Raw genomic sequence first — 19,229 nt, 5'->3', positions numbered from 1 at the left:
GATTCAACTAAGATTTTCTTATAACCAATTATACATCTCAAGAGTTTCAGTTCCTAGCACAGAATGAATACTTTGTAAAAGGAAGAAAGCATGCTAATTAATGTGAACTCTCCCATCTTCTGTTTCTTCCCAACTTGTGTTGTTGTTGGGAGTTGGGGAGCAGAATGAAGTATTTTGGAGGAAACAATAGTGTCAGAGAAGGACAGAGTCCCCTCTCCTTCCTCTTAAAAGCTTCACAACTCAGCTTCTATGTGTTTTGTTTCCAGAAAGACCTCCCACAGAGCCAATATCTACGCTTTCAAGATGGCCAGAGCCTGATGGGCAGGACAGACATATAATTGAAGTGCTTCCTACAGCCTAAGAAATAATATTGAAACTTTGACATTACATATTTCCCTTAGGGAATATACTGGGATTTCCCCCTCCCATACTATTACAAATTCCTGCAGAATCCCATAATATAATCAAAGTCTAATTGCAGACCAGTCATCTAATACAGGAATTATTTTTATAGTCACTGAACAAAAGTTTAGGCACATGGGCAAATCATATTGCAGAGTGAAAAATGAAGAAACTGGTGAGACAATACAAATTCCAAAACTTTGAAAGCTGGGGGCTGGGAAGGCAATTTACACCATGAGGAAAATTCTATTTCCAGGACTATTTGGAATCCTAATGAAGCATGCAATCTCTATTAGTAACAGTTGTTTTTTTTTAAACCAGACAACAAATGGTTAGGTTTTCCCACACAAACATAGTGAAAGGAAAAACTGGGTTTTAAAAACCATATGTTAGTTTTTGTTTCATTTACTTGCATATTTAAACTAAATATGTACTTGGGGGCTTGATCTGTTCAAAATATCATGTTCAAATTTGACTAGCTTAAAAAATGTTCCTTCAGACTATTTAAGGCAAATCAATTTTCTTGGTGTAAGATCATGAGAGGTACAAGGGGAAATTAGACTGGAAAAACAAGTTTTGGTCAGAATGAGAAGGCACTGCTGTAATGGTCCACTTCATTCCTTATTTGGTTCCTTTCTTTTAAATGAATATTTATAGTTCCCAATCAGAGAAGGCAATGGCACCCCACTCCAGCACTCTTGCCTGGAAAATCCCATGGACAGAGGAGCCTGGTGGGCCACAGTCCATGGGGTAGCTAAGAGTCGGACACAACTGAGCGACCTCACTTTCACTTTTCACTTTCATGCATTGGAGAAAATGGCAACCCACTCCAGTGTTCTTGCCTGGAGAATCCCAGGGACAGGATGGGGTCGCACAGAGTCAGACACGACTGAAGTGACTTAGCAGCAGCAGCAGCATAGTTCCCAATAAGCAAGCAACTAAGCTAAATGCAGTGGAAGGAGCAGAAATGATTTAAAATTTATAAGGGATGGTTTGAGTAACAGGATGCACTATACCTCAGACGTGAAAGAAGATCCCATAGATCTCCTACATATTAATACAACGTGTCAAGTGCTAAAATAAATATGTGTGAAAGTGTTAGTCATACAGTCATGTCCAACTTTTTGTGATCCCATGGACTGTAACCCACTAGGCTCCTCTGTCCATGAAATTTTCCAGGCAAAAATGCTAGAGTGAGTAGCCATTCCCTTCTCCAAGAGATCTTCCCAACCCAGGGATCAAACCTGTCTCCCGCATCACAGGCAGATTCTTTACCATCTGAGCCACCAGGGATTCTTTGAAATAGGTATGTGTAGTGGTGTTGACACGACTAAGCGACTTCACTTTCACTTTTCACTTTCATGCATTGGAGAAGGAAATGGCAACCCACTCCAGTGTTCTTGCCTGGAGAATCCCAGGGACGGGGGAGCCTGGAGGGCTGACGTCTATGGGGTTGCAGAGTCAGACATGACTGAAGTGACTTAGCAGCAGCAGCAGTGGTGTTAAAGAACAGAAGAGGGTGCTAATTACTTAATTTCATTGACAGTCTCTACAAACCGTTTTAATAATAAAACAGAACAGAAAATAGAAGTAATGATCCCAGTACCTCAATTTCTAAAAATCTCACTTCTGCCTGAATTAGCTGTAGTGCTAACTTAGTTACATAAGTCTACAGATTAGGATTCTCCAGAAGAGCTTGTTGGAGAATGAAAGCTTCTCTTGTGACTTTCAGTAATCCATATAGTTTTGCATTCCAAGCCAGTACACACATTCAAACATATTTGTAAAAAAAAATTTTTTTTTAAAAACACTTATTTTTGTTATGTGCCATGCACTCATAAATTGTTCTGTTTCTTTATCTTTTTTAATTGCTAGTAACAACACATTACGGAGAAGGCGATGGCACCCCACTCCAGTACTCTTGCCTGGAAAACCCCATGGACAGAGGAGCCTGGTAGGCTGCAGTCCATGGGGTCACAAAGAGGCAGACACGACTGAGCGACTTCATTTTCATTCTTCATTTTCATGCATTGGAGAAGGAAATGGCAACCTACTCCAGTGTTCTTGCCTGGAGAATTCCAGGGACGGGAGAGCCTGGTGGGCTGCCCGTCTATGGGGTCGCACAGAGTCGGACACGACTGAAGTGACTTAGCAGCAGCAGCAGCAACAACACATTAAACTGATGTCCATCTCATTAATTAGAGCTCATGACCTACAGCTGAAAAACGTGGTTCCACAATGTTCTTTAAAAGTGAAAAGGGACTTCCCTAGCCTTCCAGTGGTTAAGACTCTGCACTCCCAATGCAGGATGACCAAGTTCAACCCTTGGTCAGGAAACTAGATCCTGCAGGTCGCAACTAAGACCCAGAGCAGCCAAATAAATAATTTTCTTTTAAATGAAAATAAGGAAAAGCAGTAGTTTTCAGTACACTGATAGATCTCAAAACCATAAAGATTTAAACCTGTGGGAGAAAAAAAAATGTATGTGATTGCTCAACCCTTTGACCACGAACCCACAGCAACAGAAAGGAGCTTCTGAAGTTGCCCAGCCCTCAAAGGGTAGATCCTCCCCCTTGTGAAGAGGCTATGAAAGGTAAAGGTAATCTTCCAGAGAGCAGAACTGGGCACCCAGATTGACTAAGAAATGTGCACACTGCCAAGACTGGGAGGCATTGTTATCCCTGTCCAGCAGGTTGGAACATATTCTAGAAACTATTGACATCCTATTTTCTCTCTGTGTTATACATTAAACTGGATGAACTGACATGTGGCCTTAGGCTTCCAGATCATGAGGAACTTCCTCAGTGAAAGTCGCTCAGTCGTGTCTGACTCTTTGCGACCCCATGGCCTATAGCCTGCTAGGCTTCTCTGTCCATGGAATCCTTCAGGCTAGAATACTGGAGTGGGTAGCCATTTCCTTCTCCAGGGGATCTTCCCAACTCAGGGATCTAACCCAGGTTTCCCACATTGCATGTGGATTCTTTACCAGCTGAGCCACCAGGGAAGCCCACCTTAAGACCTGAGCAAGAGGAATTCACATCACTCAGAGATCCCAAACTGGTGCAGGGACTTACTTCCTAGAGGGAACTCACCTTCTTTTCTGAGGAATAATGAACCCTAGAATCATCAGTATCTCAGTCAAACTCTTTTCATCATAGTTTGCAAAACTTCAAAATATCTAGCTAATTAAAGGCCTTATTAATACAGCCTTCCAACTTTGATACCATTTTTCTCCATTCTTTCTTTGATATTTTGACATAATTTGAAAAGAAGGTAAATGAGTGAGCTCAAGAACCATTTTGGAATAGAAATATGGTTCATTTCTTAAGTTCTTTTACTATTTTACCTTAAAATATCTATTGACATTTTAATTTTTAACCCTGGGCTTTTTATTTTCTTCAGTCTTCTCATAAACTTGCATTACTTTCTTCCTGTGGTTTGCCTTCATTGAAATAGCTACCTTGGTAACATTAGAAAAGTTCCAAACCACTGCTGGTGTTCAAGACATGCTACCCCCAAAATATGGGCTTCCCAGGTGCTACAGTGGTAAAGAATCTGCCTGCCAATGCAGAAGATGCAAGAAACACAGGTTTGATCCCTGGGTCGGGAAGATCCTCTGGAGAAGGAAATGGCAACCCAGTCCAGTATTCTTGCCTGGGAAATTCCATGGACAGAGAAGCCTAGCAGGCTATAGTCCATGGGGTCACAAAGAATCGGCCATGACTGAGCATACAGACACAAACACACTCCCCCCAAAATATGGCACCTTAGTATACTGAATATTTTAAGCTTAAGGTGTTTGAAAAAGCAGCAAAAGCAGAGGTTCACTCTGACCTCCTCTCCTCCTTCTTCCCTGGAACAGGCCATATTTCAAGAAGCCAAGAAACAGCATTTCAGAAGTTCAGGGCACCAACAGAACTATTATTGCTTAAGTCACCATTAAAAGTGATGGCAGACATACCAAGGAGATGCACCTGCTTCTGGGATAGCTGGGGTAGAGATGGCTTTCCCGGCTCTTTGTGGTGTGAGTGGGGAGAAGTTTTCCTTGACCTTCTGAGGGTCTCTGGCTGGGTTTGAAAATTAAACTGACAAAGATTAACAAGAGAAAAGCACACAAATTTATTTAATACAAGTTTTATGTGACACAAGAGGCTTCATAAGGAAATAAAGACCCAAAGAAATAGACCTGAGTACTTTATGGTAGGTTTGATGGAAGAGTATGCAGTTGTGGAGGAATATGATAGGAAAGGAGTAAGGTAATCGTAGTACATTTACTGGGGGGAAATTTAGCAAGCCTGTTTGTTAGGAATCCTCTTGGCATCCCTTTGTGTTTGGAGATAAGGATGCTTCTTTCCTCCAGCTATAGAGAGGGCACTTCCCACCCTAGATGGTAGGAATCCAGCAGTTAAAGGCTGTGAACTAGATTGCATTGGGAGTCAAGCAAGTGGGAAAAGAAGAGTTAATCTCCCAAGCCTGGGGACAATGACAGAAAGCCCTACAGACTCCTCAATGAACAGCAACTGTGACCTAATGTGCTAGAAAAGAGCCAGAACTTGTCTGTCTCATGGATGGAACTAACAGAAACACTAGCACCACAAACAGAAAGCCACATGTAAGGAGCCCTTGGATGTCTGTTTTCCTCCTCTGGATGTTGGTGGAATATGCTTTTGGCTGCCAAAAATGACCAGTGCTGAATGATATATATGGGACTAGCTTTCACTCTTTTCTCAAGACTTGTTTACTGTTAATTATGATAAAACTAGTAATGCTATCAGCATTTCATATATAAAAAGTGTAGGGACTTTCCTGGCAGTCTAGTGTTTAAGAATCCACAATGCAGGTTCAATCCCTGGCTGGGGAACTAAGATCCCATATGCCACATGCCACAGAGCCACTAAACCTGTGCACTGCGACTATGACCTGATGCAGCCAAATAAATAAATAAATATTTTTTAGAAAGTATGATTTTAAAATGAAAAATAAATAAAACCCGCAAAAGGAAATGTGGATCTAAGACAAAATAGAAAAGGACCATAATAATCCAATCCTTTAGAAATACTGTAAGAACTAAATTCATGTCATAGAAATATATTTAAAAAGTAAAGGAGCCTAAATACCCAAAATACCAAAAAAAGAAAGCCAAGGGGAAAGGTGGTCATGGACCCTGTTATTTTTGAAGGCAAGAGACCAAGAAGTAGTAAATCCTTGGGCTTCTCTGGTGGTTCAGAGGTAAAGAATCCACCTGCCAATGCAGGAGACAAAGGTTCGATCCCTGGTCCAGGAAGATCTCACATGCCAAGGAACAACTAAGTCTGTGTGCCACAAGTACTGAGCCTGTGCTCTAGAACCCAGGAGCTACAACCACTGAGTCCACATGCCACAAGTATTAAAAGCCCACATGCTCTAGAGCCTGTGCTCCACGACAAGAGAAGCCGCTGCCATGAGAAGCTCTCACACCACAACGAGAGAGTAGCCCACACTTTCTGCAACTATAGAAAGCCCAAACGCGGCAACGAAGACTCAGCACAATCAAAAACTAACTAATTAATTAATTAATTTTTTTTTAAGTAGCAGTAAATCCTCTATTTGAAAAAGGTTAAGAACCTAGACTTTGGTCAGAAATTTAGCCTAAATGGACTTTTTCACATTTTTAGATAGTCCTGTTATAACCATCCCCAACGACAAAGATCTAGCCTCTCTGCAGTTATCTAGTTCATCTTGCCCTTGGACCAAAAGCTGGTTTAATTAGTGTTCCCTACTATCTCTTCAAACTTCCCTGGTGGCTCAGACGGTAAAACGTCTGTCTACAATGCAGGAGACCCAGGTTTGATCCCTGGGTCGGGAAGATCCCCTGGAGAAGGAAATGGCACTCCACTCCAGTACTATTGCCTGGAAAATCCCATGGAGGGAGGAGCCTGGTAGGCTACAGTCCATGGGGTCGCAAAGAGTCGGACACAACTGAGCGACTTCACTCACTTTCAGGTCACTATCTCTTCAAGGAAAAGAATAGACCAGGTTACACAGTCCTCAGGAGGGGCTTCACCAGCCCCGCCTTCAAACAGTTCAACTGGAAAGATCACAGTGCACTGGCTGAGCTGGCAGAGGTCATCAGAACTAATTCCAGTGATAACTATGATGAGATCTGACATCACTTGGAGGCAAACTGAGGCGGGGGGAAAGGCTCAGGAGCTTGCCACAAAACTAGTTTAACATCTCTGTAAATAAAAATCTTAACATCTCTGTAAACAAAAATAATACATTCCCTTAAAACAAAATAGAAAGCTATTGAGGCATTAGATCCAGGGAACAAAATCTACCACATAACTTCCTATCCTACCCCAAAGATGATGAAATAAAGTTACGCACACAAAAAGAACTTTGGAAGATTTGAGACCTCACTAAAAATTAATGTTGTTTAATTAGAAAATGTTGGGAAATCTACTTTGCTGTGTGTGTGGTTTTTTTAGGTTACATTTATTTAAAAAAAAAAAAACAAAACACAGTATTTATTTATTCCTTTTGGCTGTGCTGGGTCTTCACTGCTAGGTGAGGGCCTCCTCCGGTTGTGGTGAGTGAGGGCTCTTCTCTCGTTTCGGTCACAGGCTTCGGTAGTTGCGGCTCCAGGGCTGTAGAGTGCAAGTTCAGTAGTTGTGGCACAGGGGCTTAGTTGCCCCTCAGCATGTGAAATCTTCCCAGACCAGAGATGGAACCCACGTTCCCCACAGTGGCAGGCAGATTCTTAACCCCTGGACCACCAGAAAAATGCTACCTTGCTATGTTTTATCCCAGAAGCAGCAGTTTCCTGCTTTAATCAGGTAGCAGCAGTAAACTTCCCCTTCTAAATCACGGATTCTGATAGGAGTCAGAATGAAGAGGACCAGATGACTCCTCTGACTTTGGTCAGTTCCTTTGCAACCCGTTAGGAAAAACTTCTGGAGACCCTGTGAGTAGATCATTGCTGGTGTTTTGAAAGAAGCTTATAATTTCAGGAAGATTTTAGCAGCAAGTACATGTTTTTGTATGCCACATCCTCAAAGCCACTCAAACTGGCTCTAAAAAAGAAAGAAATGTATTACCTTGCATAATGAGAAATTGAGAGGCAAGAGAGTTCAAGTCCTCGGGATCTCGACAATGTCAGAAGGCATCCCTGTTCTTTCCCGTCTCTGTGCTGCCATCCTCAACACTTTTGTGCTTTTGTTCTCAGGACTGTCCCCCTCATCTAACAATAGGTGGAAATAAGCTACTCTTTATTACTAGAAATGGTCTAAGTGACCTTCCCTTGTGGCTCTGCCCCAAATTCACAAGCAGTTAGAGAGCAGTGAAAAAGAAAGAGCAGCCTCAGACATGCTGCCTAAAGAGTTCCTTCATTATAAGTAATCAAAGTTGAAAAAACCGGCAAAATAAACAAATACTGTCTTTCAACAAAAGCTAAATATGGCTGCCCCAAATGACTAAAATAATACAACGGCCAGTAGTTAAACTTTCTCTTCATGTACTATCATTATATGTATATCTCCTTCAACCTGATAAAAATTTTTTTTTTGGCTCCATTGGGTCATCACTGCTGCTCAGGCTTTTCTCATTTGTAGTTCATGGGCTTCTCATTGTGGTGGCTTCTCCTGTTGAGGAGCACAGGCGCTAGGGCGCAGGGATTCAGTAGTAGCAGCTCCTGGGCTTTAGAGTACAGGTCAGTAGTTGTGCTGGACAGGCTTAGTTGTTTTCTGCATTGATAGGTGGATTCTTTACCACTGAGCCACCAGGGAAGCCCAACCTGTAACTTTTATGGAGTGTTTCATTCTTCTTAAAACCATACTATATTAATCACAATTTATTTACATTACTCTGATATTACATGTACAAAGAATCATCTCTTAAATATTTAAATACCATTAGAATGCAACTTTGATCTTCTGGGGAAATTTCCCATTTCAACTCAATGAAAAATATCCATTATAATTACACGTTTTATTCTTTTTGGAGTAGGTCACCTCCAGACAGCTTGGAATATTTCATTCTTTTCTACGAAAGTGTATGCGACTCATAAGCTCTCTGAACTTCAGTATTAACGAGTAGTTATTCACGGTCTCTTTCCATGTTTCATAAGACCTTTTAAATTTGTCATAATAACTTTCTTTTTTCAAGTTGAAATCTGATCCATTTTTTTTAAAATAACTGTCTTTTTTCCATATTTCTCTCCAGGAACCTTTCAGTTTTTCCAAATAACTTTCTTTTTCACAGTCTTCCTTCCATACTCCTTCTCCTTTTTTTAAGGCTGTTAATTCAGCTTTAAGTAAATTTCTGTGAATTCTCCAGTAGATTTTAGAATCATGACTTAACCCCTTAACAAGAACAGTTTTGCCAAGACCTCTTCTCAGGATTTCTTCATTCAGATTCACACTAAAAAATCTACCCTTGAATAAAAAATAACACAAACCAATTATTTAATAAAATTATTAATATACCCATAGTACCTTATTTAGTTTAAAATCAGTCAATCTGCAATTTGAGTCCTCCAGAGAAAAGTCAAAAATATAAATGATGGGACTTCCATGGTGGCACAAAGGTTAAGAATCCGTGCTTCCACGGCAGGGGGCATGGGTTTGATCCCTGGTAGGGCTCCCATATGGCATGTGGTATAACCACAAAATATACATATATATATTTACACACACACATACATATACATATATATGCAAAGGGGTCCTTAAGAGCTTAAAACAGCTAATGTTAAATCCAAGAATTTCATTACTAGATGAAACTTTTGCTCAAAGACAACTGACTCTTTTATAACACATAGCTCTCCACAGGTTCACTGGTCACCTAACTCAAAAGTGTGTAGAAGCGATAAAGTATGAAAAGAGATTTTTGATTTTTTGGTTGATGTTTGAATAGAGAATGGAGCACACACCAGTTAGGGAAAATGACAGGAGGCCACAGCAAAAGAAATTAACAAAACTAAAAAGTAGACAAATGCAAAATGGACTGAAGCATCACAGAACTGTTAAATTAGGTTCAGAATTTCAGTGTTTAGCAAGGCCTGGCATGTAAGAATGTTTTTAAAAGATGGCCCATAAAATAATGAACATAAAAATAGCCCTGGCCCTTGAATCTTCAAACTTCAAGAAATTTTAGTTATGCCTCACTGCCTAGTGAAACCAGATAAATGGGAACATTTTTCCCCTTACTAATTTACAGTGTAAAAGAGATCCTGCTTAGCTGTTTCCATAGTCCCTCTGGGATTTTAATTTAAGATTAATTTTAACAAGGTGTTAGAAATTTTATAGCTTCATTAGACAAGTAATTCACAGTTAAAATTTTTTAATGTGAAAACTAAAGGTTTAAAGTAGTAAACATTTTCTAAGATTAAAAGAATATAGGAAACTTTTGTTTCTTTAAATGCAGTAACTTTTGGTACATGATGATAAGCAGCTAATAAATACAGTTTTAAAGGGTATATCATATTTGTCTCAATCTTTTAAATTTAATGAGCTGAACCAAAATGAGAATAATTAAAATTCAACCTCACACTACAGAAAAGTTCAACAGAAATAAATACTGAAATATGCGTATAGTCTGGTATAAGGTAATGACAGAAAAGGTAAAGTTCGGGCTCAGGAGCCCCAAGAAGCTGGACTTCAATACCAGCTTTTCCACTTGGTTACTCAGAGTCCCACCTTTATATGGGAATAAAATGATTCCATAGCGGGGTTTGAGAATAAATAATACATACTTCTCAATTTAAAAGAGAAGTTAATATTTGAATAAGGCCTTTGGGATTTTTATATAATTTTGTATTATCAACTTAGTTAAATATAGATGCCTCAACCAATCAAGGTTGGATAATTCTTATTTTGAAAGAACTGAATATGACCTGGACATGCAAAAATTAATGGATTTCATTAGGTGTTCTATTAATTCAGAAAGCTTTTTATAATTAAAATGGTTACCATTCTAATCACTTTAGTGTGAGATTATTATTTTTCTTCAGATTATTCTCACTTGTAGTATAATAAAGAACTTTAAAAGAAAAACTACCCTTAATGCTGTCATAATAATGTAAGTTAAAAAAACAATTCTTAATTCTTTCATATTAACGTTTCAACTATTTCATTTTTCCATGTCCTTTTTTCAGTAATCGTCCACCAAAAGAAATTTGGAGGAAGGCACATTGAAGAACTCAAGACAGTAACACAGCAACAGCAATGAGGCTCTATGGCATTCCCAGTTACAGAATGGCTATGCTATGCTATACTAAGTCACTTCAGTCTTGTCTGACTCTGTGTGACCCCATAGACAGCAGCCCACCAGGCTCCCCTGTCCCTGGGATTCTCCAGGCAAGAACACTGCAGTGGGCTGCCATTTCCTTCTCCAATGCATGAAAGTGAAAAGTGAAAGTGAAGTCGTTCAGTCGTGTCCGATTCTTAGTGACCCCAAGGACTGCAGCCTACCAGGCTCCTCCGTCCATGGGACTTTCCAGGCAAGAGTACTGGAGTGGGGTGCCATTGCCTTCTCCGACAGAATGGCTATGGTCAATCACAAAAGTAAGGAAATTCTAAAGCAATGACTGACTATGGATCATAAACAGTATTTTTTTTAAAAAAAGTAAATAGTACTTAAATAGGCTCCATTTAAATATGTCCAGTAATATTAAATATGCTCAATGCTTTTAGAGTTCAAAGATTTACATGTTAAGTCATACCTTTCTACAAGGTATTGGATCAGAATGAGCAATATTTACCTTCAGAAAACATCCTTGCTCTTTGCAACTACCAGTTGACACCACACTCAACAAGTGGTTTATAACAAGTGTGATATAATACACTTGTCCATAAATAAATATATGATACTCTTTAAATAAGCAATAGCCAGTCATTAATAATTTGAAGTTTTTACTTTTTCTTAATTTTTTATTTTTCTGTAATAAACATATAAACATTTTCTATAATAAACAAATTTTATAGAAAAATTTATATATGAAACCTGGTTCCTTATATATAATCACTAGCAGTAGTAGTTACAAAAGACAAAAGAAAACCTGTTTCATTATATAATCAAGGTTCTAATTAATGATGTGTTTATATATTGGGCTACAGTCCATGGGGTCACAAAGAGTTAGACATGACTGAATGACTAACACTTTCACTTTTCACTTATGCATAAATAATAAGAATAAAATATTGTTAGTTCTTTCTTCACGCTACTTACCTTATTCACTAAAAGGTAGCAAAAGAGTGCTGAATTCTCCTTTCCAAGAAGTTGGAACCATAGTACTTGGGAAGGTTTTAGCTCTTTTTGTAACCACACCTTCCCAGTTTCAGTAAGTTCTACTCCAGCCAACTTAATCAGCAAAACACCACATGGTTCTTCTAAAAAGGTTAGGTAGAAAAGAGTTTACCTCTAATATCACAATTGCAAAAGCAAATTCCAAAGTCATTTGTGCTTCAAAACACAACTGGATATGTTACTTATAAATACCCAGACTCTCTAGATGTAGATCCATTTATTTCTATAGTCAACTTGTCTTTTAAAACAATGCAAGTAGGTAACAGATGGAATAATTTAAAAAACTAATTTCAGTAAGATCCAGAACAGGATGTGGGGTTTAACCAATTTATCTTTTTTAAAAAAAAATCTTCCAGATTTATTTCTATGTACACATACACATAATGCTACAAGTCATGTCATTCAATAATATAGGCTCCTACTATCAATAAAACCGTATAAACTGCTTTTTCACTTAATTTACTGAGGCTGTTTTCCCAACTCAATAAATATTAATGTCAACATTATTTTTATACAGTTTATAAAACTGATTTCCAGATAGGATTTTATCAATTTATATTCCAAGTAATAAGGTCTATATAGTCAAAGCTATGGTTTTTCCAGTAGTCATGTATGGATGTGAGAGTTGGACCATAAAGAAGGCTGAGCACTAAAGAACTGATACTTTCAAATTGTGGTGCTGGAGAAGAGTCTCTTGGACAGCAAGGAGATCAAACCAGTCAATCCTAAAGGAAATCAACCCTGAATATTCATTGGAAGGACTGATGCTGAAGCTGAAACTCCAATACTTTGGCCACCTGATAAGAAAAGCCGACTCAGTGGAAAAGACCCTGATGTTGGGAAAGATGGAGGGCAACAGGAGAAGGGGGCAGCAGAGGATGAGATGGTTAGATAGAAGCACTGACTCAATGAACATGAATTTGAGCAAATTCTGGGAGATAGTGGAGGACAGAGGAGCCTGACAGACTGAAGCCTGGACTTCACAGGTCGCAAAGAGCCAGACATGACTGAGCAACTGAACTGAACTGAACTGAGAGGAGCCTGGCGTACTACAGTCCATTAGGGTCACAGAGTCAGACATGACTGAACAACAACATAGCATTAAGAAAGTTTGTTTGGGCAAACTCTGGATAAAATTTTTACCAATTGAACTTTAATAATAGGATCTTATTTTAGAAAAAGTTTACAACTTTCCAAAAAGGGAAAATGGCTGGCAAAAACAAAAAAAGTTAATGCTTTTTTTAAAAGAAATGATACATTTAACATATATTAAACTCTTATACAAGTATTGATAGTTGAAAGTATAAAGTTTGTCCATTTAATTGCTAGGGAAAAGTAACACTTGAGTTCAGAAAGATATCCCAGAAGTTTCTCATGATATTATTTGATGATAGAAAATCATTTTCTTTAAGGCTTGGGTTTCTTGAAACTTGTCCTAGAGCTTCAGTTACAGAAGTTTCAAAAGGTATAAGTAGGAGGATTATGTCCTTAGAAAACTCTGTGATACAGTATATTCACAAATTTTATTAAGGCAGAACACACATAATAAAGATTAGATGAAATCATTAGATGAAATACCTAATGAGTGAAGGGAAGTATAAAGATTCTGAGGCCTCTCTTCAGCCCTTTAATGCTACCATCAACACCAACTGTCTTTCAATAAAGTATCCTCTAGTCTTTAAAACCAAATCTTTAGGACCAAAAACATGAATCTAATCAACACTATCAACCTTGAGTATTAATGTCCTAATTCTTCACTTCAACAAAGGTCATGGGATTCCTTTAAAATTAGCAAAGTCCCAATTAAGCATTTAAAATATGATATGGTCAATACCAATGTAAACATAAGTTTTCCAGAAGCTAATCTACTGAATAAGGTAAGTTATATCCATCAAATATTTTTGCCCAAACAATTGAAGTTTTCTTGAAAAAGGAGAGGTTACTTTTAATATTTATGATTTCTAATTTTAGCTTTGTGTGAATCCCTGTCTTTCCAGCTCTTCAATAAATCTTTTACATATATACTTTTAAAAAACCTAATTCATACTGGGTAGGATGACACAATGCCAAGGATTATAAGGGCACAGCAAAACGGGCTCCAGTGGAGGAGCCCAACAGCACTCCATGAAAAGTGTACGGCTTGGGTTTTGCAGAATGAACACAGAGAGGCACAGGGAGGAATGGGAGTGAGCATGTCAAGTAAGGGAAAGACCATGGGCACCTGGAGAAAACTGCAGACATAAGATGAATACTCAGGTAAACCACCACTAAGGACTTTGTTACATTTATGTTCTATCAGATGGGTAGGAAACTTCACAACTTAATATTCCTAAGGTTTTTAGAAAGATAGTACTTGATCCCAAAACAACTGATTCATCCCCTAGATTTATAGAATATTAAAAATCAAGAAGTTTCCTGGGGGTTTAGCGGCTAGGATTCTGCACTTTCATTATGGAAGCCTGGGTTCAATCTCTGGTCTGGGAACTCAGATTCCACAACCTTACAACAGAAATAATAAATGACTGAATAAATAAATATTATAAATGGATTCATGACAGTGGACAATTTCATGAGATAGGTATATCACATATATCAAAAAGATTATTTTTTACCATTAGGTAAATGGTAAAATTTACTATTAGGAATAGGAGAAGCTTTGAAATAGTATCACTAGACTGCAGGTTTTCTGACTACCATAGGCTCACATCCATTGTTTGCCACTGTATACTGAAACTGCAGCAATAGAGCAGGTCTTCAGTAAACATCTACTGAAGAAATGAAGTGTTCTAAGAGTTTCACTTCATAAAAATTTTCAGCTCTGTGTGTTTGCCTCATCATATAAACCAAAGATAAGATCATGGAAGGTAAGGATATCACAAAATAGTCATGAGGAAGGAGTCTTGGAAATGTGATGATTCTCTTGTCTGATAGTGGTGGAAACCATTGGCTGAACTGGAAACAGAACACAAGCTCTCTATACCAAACATTCAACTACACCACACAGACTACTCTGATGTAGTTATCTGAGCCCAACCATTTGGTTAGAATGGCCTCTATCTGGGGGGCCTGAATCTTAGCCCTCCTTACAATAAAATCAAAAGTCCATCTCTATCCTATAGACCAGGTAGTAAAAACAGTGAAAGGAACATAAGGAGCTTTCAATTAATAGCTATTCTTAAATGAACAAGATTATGCTCTAACATCTTATTATGTCATTCAAAATAGTGCTTGGAAAGCAACTTCTAGACTCTATAACTGTTTCATAGGTAAACAGGTTTAACCAATGTAAATGCAAATTGATCTCTTTAACATGAACAATTTGGGGACTTCTCTGGTAAGAACCTGCCTTGCAATGCAGGGGACACAGGTCCAATCCCTGGTCAGGGATCTAAGATCCCACATGACTAAGTGGGACAAACTAAGCCTGCATGCCTCAACTAGAGTCCGCATGCCCCAACTAAGACTTGACGTAGCCAAATAAATAAATATTTTTTTAAATGAACAATTTATGTCAGTTACAAAAAGTATTAACACTATCATTACATTTGCACTGGTTAGCATCTGTCAGTGTGTCTGTTTCTTTAATTTTTGCAACTCAATACACAAAGTTGTGGACTGGGTAGCAAAGAATCTATTTTCTATCTTTAGTTCCATCAACTGTTAGGGAGATGGCTGCATAAATGACCTTTAACTTCTGTAGAAAATATTAAAATAAGTAGGGGGAGTAAGTTTCCTTTTAGCTTTAAAATTTTGATTGTACCAAGTTGACAAACATTATTATTTGATGTATATACTAATAATACACTAATATTATAGCAATTATAGCACTCTAATATAGCAATTAAAGTGGTGTGGCATTGCACACCTTTCAGGACAGATACCTGGTGAATACCAACCCTGGAGTTGTGCAATGCACCGATGGCCTTGCTGTCTAAGCACTAAAAAATCATCACTATTTCCGACAGGAGAGATTTAAATTACTATTGCATTATTACAACAACTGAGAAGTATAAACCATGCTTAGAGCTGAAATGGCCAACAAATAAACATCCCAAGTAATCTTTCTTTAGGGAACAACAGTCATTCAAATGACTGTTGTAAGTTGTGTAAGTTCTGCTTGATTTGTTAAGAAATAAAATCAATCATGTCAGGTGTGCTTGAGGTAAAAAAAATCAACCTTATTCCTTTATAGCCATATGTCAATTGAAGAGTGAGATTCATTCATCTCAGGGTAAAGAAATAAGAACTTTCTTTAAAACATTAAAATAATATTAAGGAGATCTTTAAATATGACTCAATTAAATCATTTGACAATTTTGCCAAGTCTCTGTTGGTTAAAAATTATTTTTCTAGGGACTGTGAATAATTAGATAAGAAAAATTCCCTGCCCACTAGGGGCTCATAGTTCAATAGAAGGATATAAACCTAGATACATAATTACAGGAAAATGTGTTTTAGTACTGTAATTGCAGTATGTATAAATTGCTTGGGGCATAGGAAAGAAAGAGGCCAGTTCTGCTTGGGAGTTAAGGAGAGCTTCACAAGAGCTGAAGTTTGAGCTAGAACCTAAAGAATCCACAGACTGGGACTTCCCTGGTTGTCCAGGGGTTCAGACTCCATGCTTGCAGTGGAGGGGGTACAGGTTCAATCCCTAGTTGGGAACTAAGATGACACATGCCACATAGTAAAGAAAAAGAGAAAAAACAAACAAAAAGAATCCACAGACGCTCAGGCACTTGGAAAAGATCTATGCCCAGGGCATGAGAACACATGGAAGCAGCAGGAAGGTCTGTGTGGCTGTGGTCTTTGCTGAGAAGCAGGGAGAAAAGGGAATCGCAGCAGCAAGCTCTGGACTCTGCCCAATTCTCCAACCTCTTTGGTGTTTCTTGTCCCCTTCTTCCCTATGCTCCAGCCACATGAGCCTTCACGTGCCTTACCAAAAGAGCCGGGCTCATCCCCACGCATGTTCTTCCTAGCCAGCTCCTTCCCATTCTCCAGGCCTCTGATGAGGCCTTCTCTGACCACCATATATGTGGATTTCCTCTTCTTAAAAGCTCCAGTAATGCTCATCCTACACCCTGATCCTTTTCTTCATAGCCCTTAGGACAATTTTTCATTTTTTTGTTGCCCATCTTCCACCTGGACTGTAAGCTCCAAGGGGTAGAGTGGTCTTGTTTGTTTCACTCAGCATGTACAGCTAGCTAGGACCTAGAACATAATATGTGTTCAGTATTTGTGGAATAAATGTTTGAATGCCTGAGTAGCTACGTGAAAAAAGGAGGGAAGGAAGAAAAGAAATCTGGAACAAAATTAAATAGTTCGTTTGTAGGGGGCAGTCCTAAGATGGTGGAGGAATAGGACGGGGAGACCACTTTCTCCCCCACAAATTCATCAAAAGATCATTTGAACGCTGAGCAAATACCACAAAACAACTTCTGAACCCTGGCGGAGGACACCAGGCACCCAGAAAGGCAATCCATTGTCTTCGAAAGGAGGTAGGACAAAATATAAAAGATAAAAAGAGAGACAAAAGATTTAGGGACAGAGACCCATCCTGGGGAGTTTTGCAATCTCAGAGGGCAACATAACTGGGAGGAAAAAATAAATAAATAAAACCCACAGATTATGCCCCTAACAGCAACTCCCAGTGAAGAAGTACCCCAGACGCTTGAATCTGCCACCAGCAAGCGGGGGCTGAACAGCTAGGCTCAGGCTGCACTGTTTAGGGTAAGGACTGGGCCTGAATGCCCTGAGGGCAATCTGAGGGAGCTAACGTGAGATAGCAACCCAAACTGTGGGATAGCCAGAGAGAAAAAAACAAAGAGCAGAGAGAGAGAGAGAGAGAACTTTCCCACAAAAACCTGTAACCTAAGGCACTGCCAGGCCACTCACAGAACAAAGGACTGAGCGAATACCAGAGGAGAGCTAGCCAGCAGTGGACTGGCCCATCCCCGCCGGAGGCAGGGAGGCAGGCGGGCACCAGCCAGAGCCAGAAGGCAAGGGGCAAACTTGGCCCCAGAGACAGCATCCTCAACCAAACTGCAAGTAGGCTCCCAGTTGCTAACCAAATCTTCCTGGGATCCTGGACGGTTGACATCCGCCAAGGGGGTCGCAGCCAGAGATCAGCTCCCCAGAGGAGACACACAGCACTCCTGAGACAGCACTCCCGCTGCACACCCAGGAAACCAAGCAGCTGGGACCGGAGAGGTGATAAGATGCACCCTCCAACTGGAGGAGACTGCGCTCACCAAACACCTGGTCACCTGAGCTGCTCGGACCTGGGAAGGGCACAAAACGCTGGCCCAACTGAGTCTGTGCCTTTGCGGAGTACCCGGGAACCTGAACCTGAGTGGCTTAGACATAGGAAGTGCACGCAACCCAGGGCCTACCTTAGACAGTTCCCCTGCAGAGCAACCTGGAGCCTGAGCAGTGTAGACCGGGAAAGCACACACACCACCAGCGGGGACAAACCCACTGTGGCCAAGTCAATGCAAGCACTCCCCACACACGCCAGTGATATTTGTTTGCAGTGTTCCAGCCTCCCCACAGCACAACTGAACAAGTAAGCCTAAATAAATGACCACCTTCGCCCCCTTGTGTCAGGGCAGAAGTTAGATACTGAAGAGACTTGCAAACAGAGGAAGCCAAAGTAAACAAACAAGAGGGAACCGCTTTGGAAGTGACAGGTGTAACAGATTAAAACCCTGTAGTTAGCATTGGCTACATTGGAAGGGACATATAGACCTTGGGAAGTATAAGCTGGAACAAGGACCCATCTGAAACTGAACTGACCCCATTGCCCTCAACAGCTCCAGAGAAATTCTTAGACATATTCTACTATTCAGTTCAGTTCAGTCGCTCAGTCGTGTCCGATTCTTTACGACCCCATGAATCACAGCACGCCAGGCCTCCCTGTCCATCACCAACTACCAGAGTTCACTCAAACTCATGTCCATAGAGTCGGTGATGCCATCCAGCCATGTCATCCTCTGTCGTCCCCTTCTCCTCCTGCCCCCAATCCCTCCCAGCATCAGAGTCTTTTCCAATGAGTCAACTCTTCACATGAAATGGCCAAAATATTGGAGTTTCAGCTTCAGCATCAGTCCCTCCAATGAACATCCAGGACTGATCTCCTTTAGGATGGACTGGTTGGATCTCCTTGCAGTCCAAGGGACTCTCAAGAGTCTTCTCCAATACCACAGTTCAAAAGCATCAATTCTTTGGCACTCAGCTTTCTTCACAGTTCAACTCTCACATCCATACATGACCGACCACTGGAAAAACCACAGCCTTGACTAGATGGAGGTTGTTGGCAAAGTAATATGTCTGCTTTTCAATATGCTATCTAGGTTGGTCATAACTTTCCTTCTAAGGAGTAAGCGTATTCTAATTTCATAGCTGCAATCACCACCTGCAGTGATTTTGGAGCCCAAAAAAATAAAGTCTGACACTGTTTCCACTGTTTCCCCATCTATCTGCCATGAAGTGATGGGACCAGATGCCATGATCTTCGTTTTCTGAATGTTGAGCTTTAAGCCAACTTT

The 19,229-nt window shown here is 39.8% G+C and overlaps 1 protein-coding gene across 3 annotated transcripts in view; it reads right to left on the bottom strand.

Moving 5' to 3' along the window:
* Positions 1-7,187: 7,187 nt before the first annotated feature.
* Positions 7,188-19,229, bottom strand: part of LOC104992024 (chromosome unknown open reading frame, human C3orf33) — a 26,800-nt gene continuing 14,758 nt past the window's right edge. For 2 of the 3 annotated variants that reach the window (XM_010844730.1, XM_010844731.1), the window contains exons 4-5: positions 11,608-11,768; positions 7,188-8,813 (exon numbers count right to left, since the gene is read on the bottom strand). In XM_010844730.1, the coding sequence (XP_010843032.1) occupies positions 8,412-8,813; positions 11,608-11,768 (563 nt within the window). In that variant the 3' untranslated portion in view covers positions 7,188-8,411. The remainder of the gene's footprint in view (positions 8,814-11,607; positions 11,769-19,229) is intronic. The other variant, XM_010844732.1, reaches the window with a different exon arrangement.

Source organism: Bison bison, unplaced genomic scaffold, assembly GCF_000754665.1.
Source record: "Bison bison bison isolate TAMUID 2011002044 unplaced genomic scaffold, Bison_UMD1.0 scf7180017864207, whole genome shotgun sequence".
In the NCBI taxonomy this organism is placed as follows: Eukaryota; Metazoa; Chordata; class Mammalia; order Artiodactyla; family Bovidae; genus Bison; species Bison bison.
This window is presented reverse-complemented; position numbering and strand designations above follow the sequence as displayed.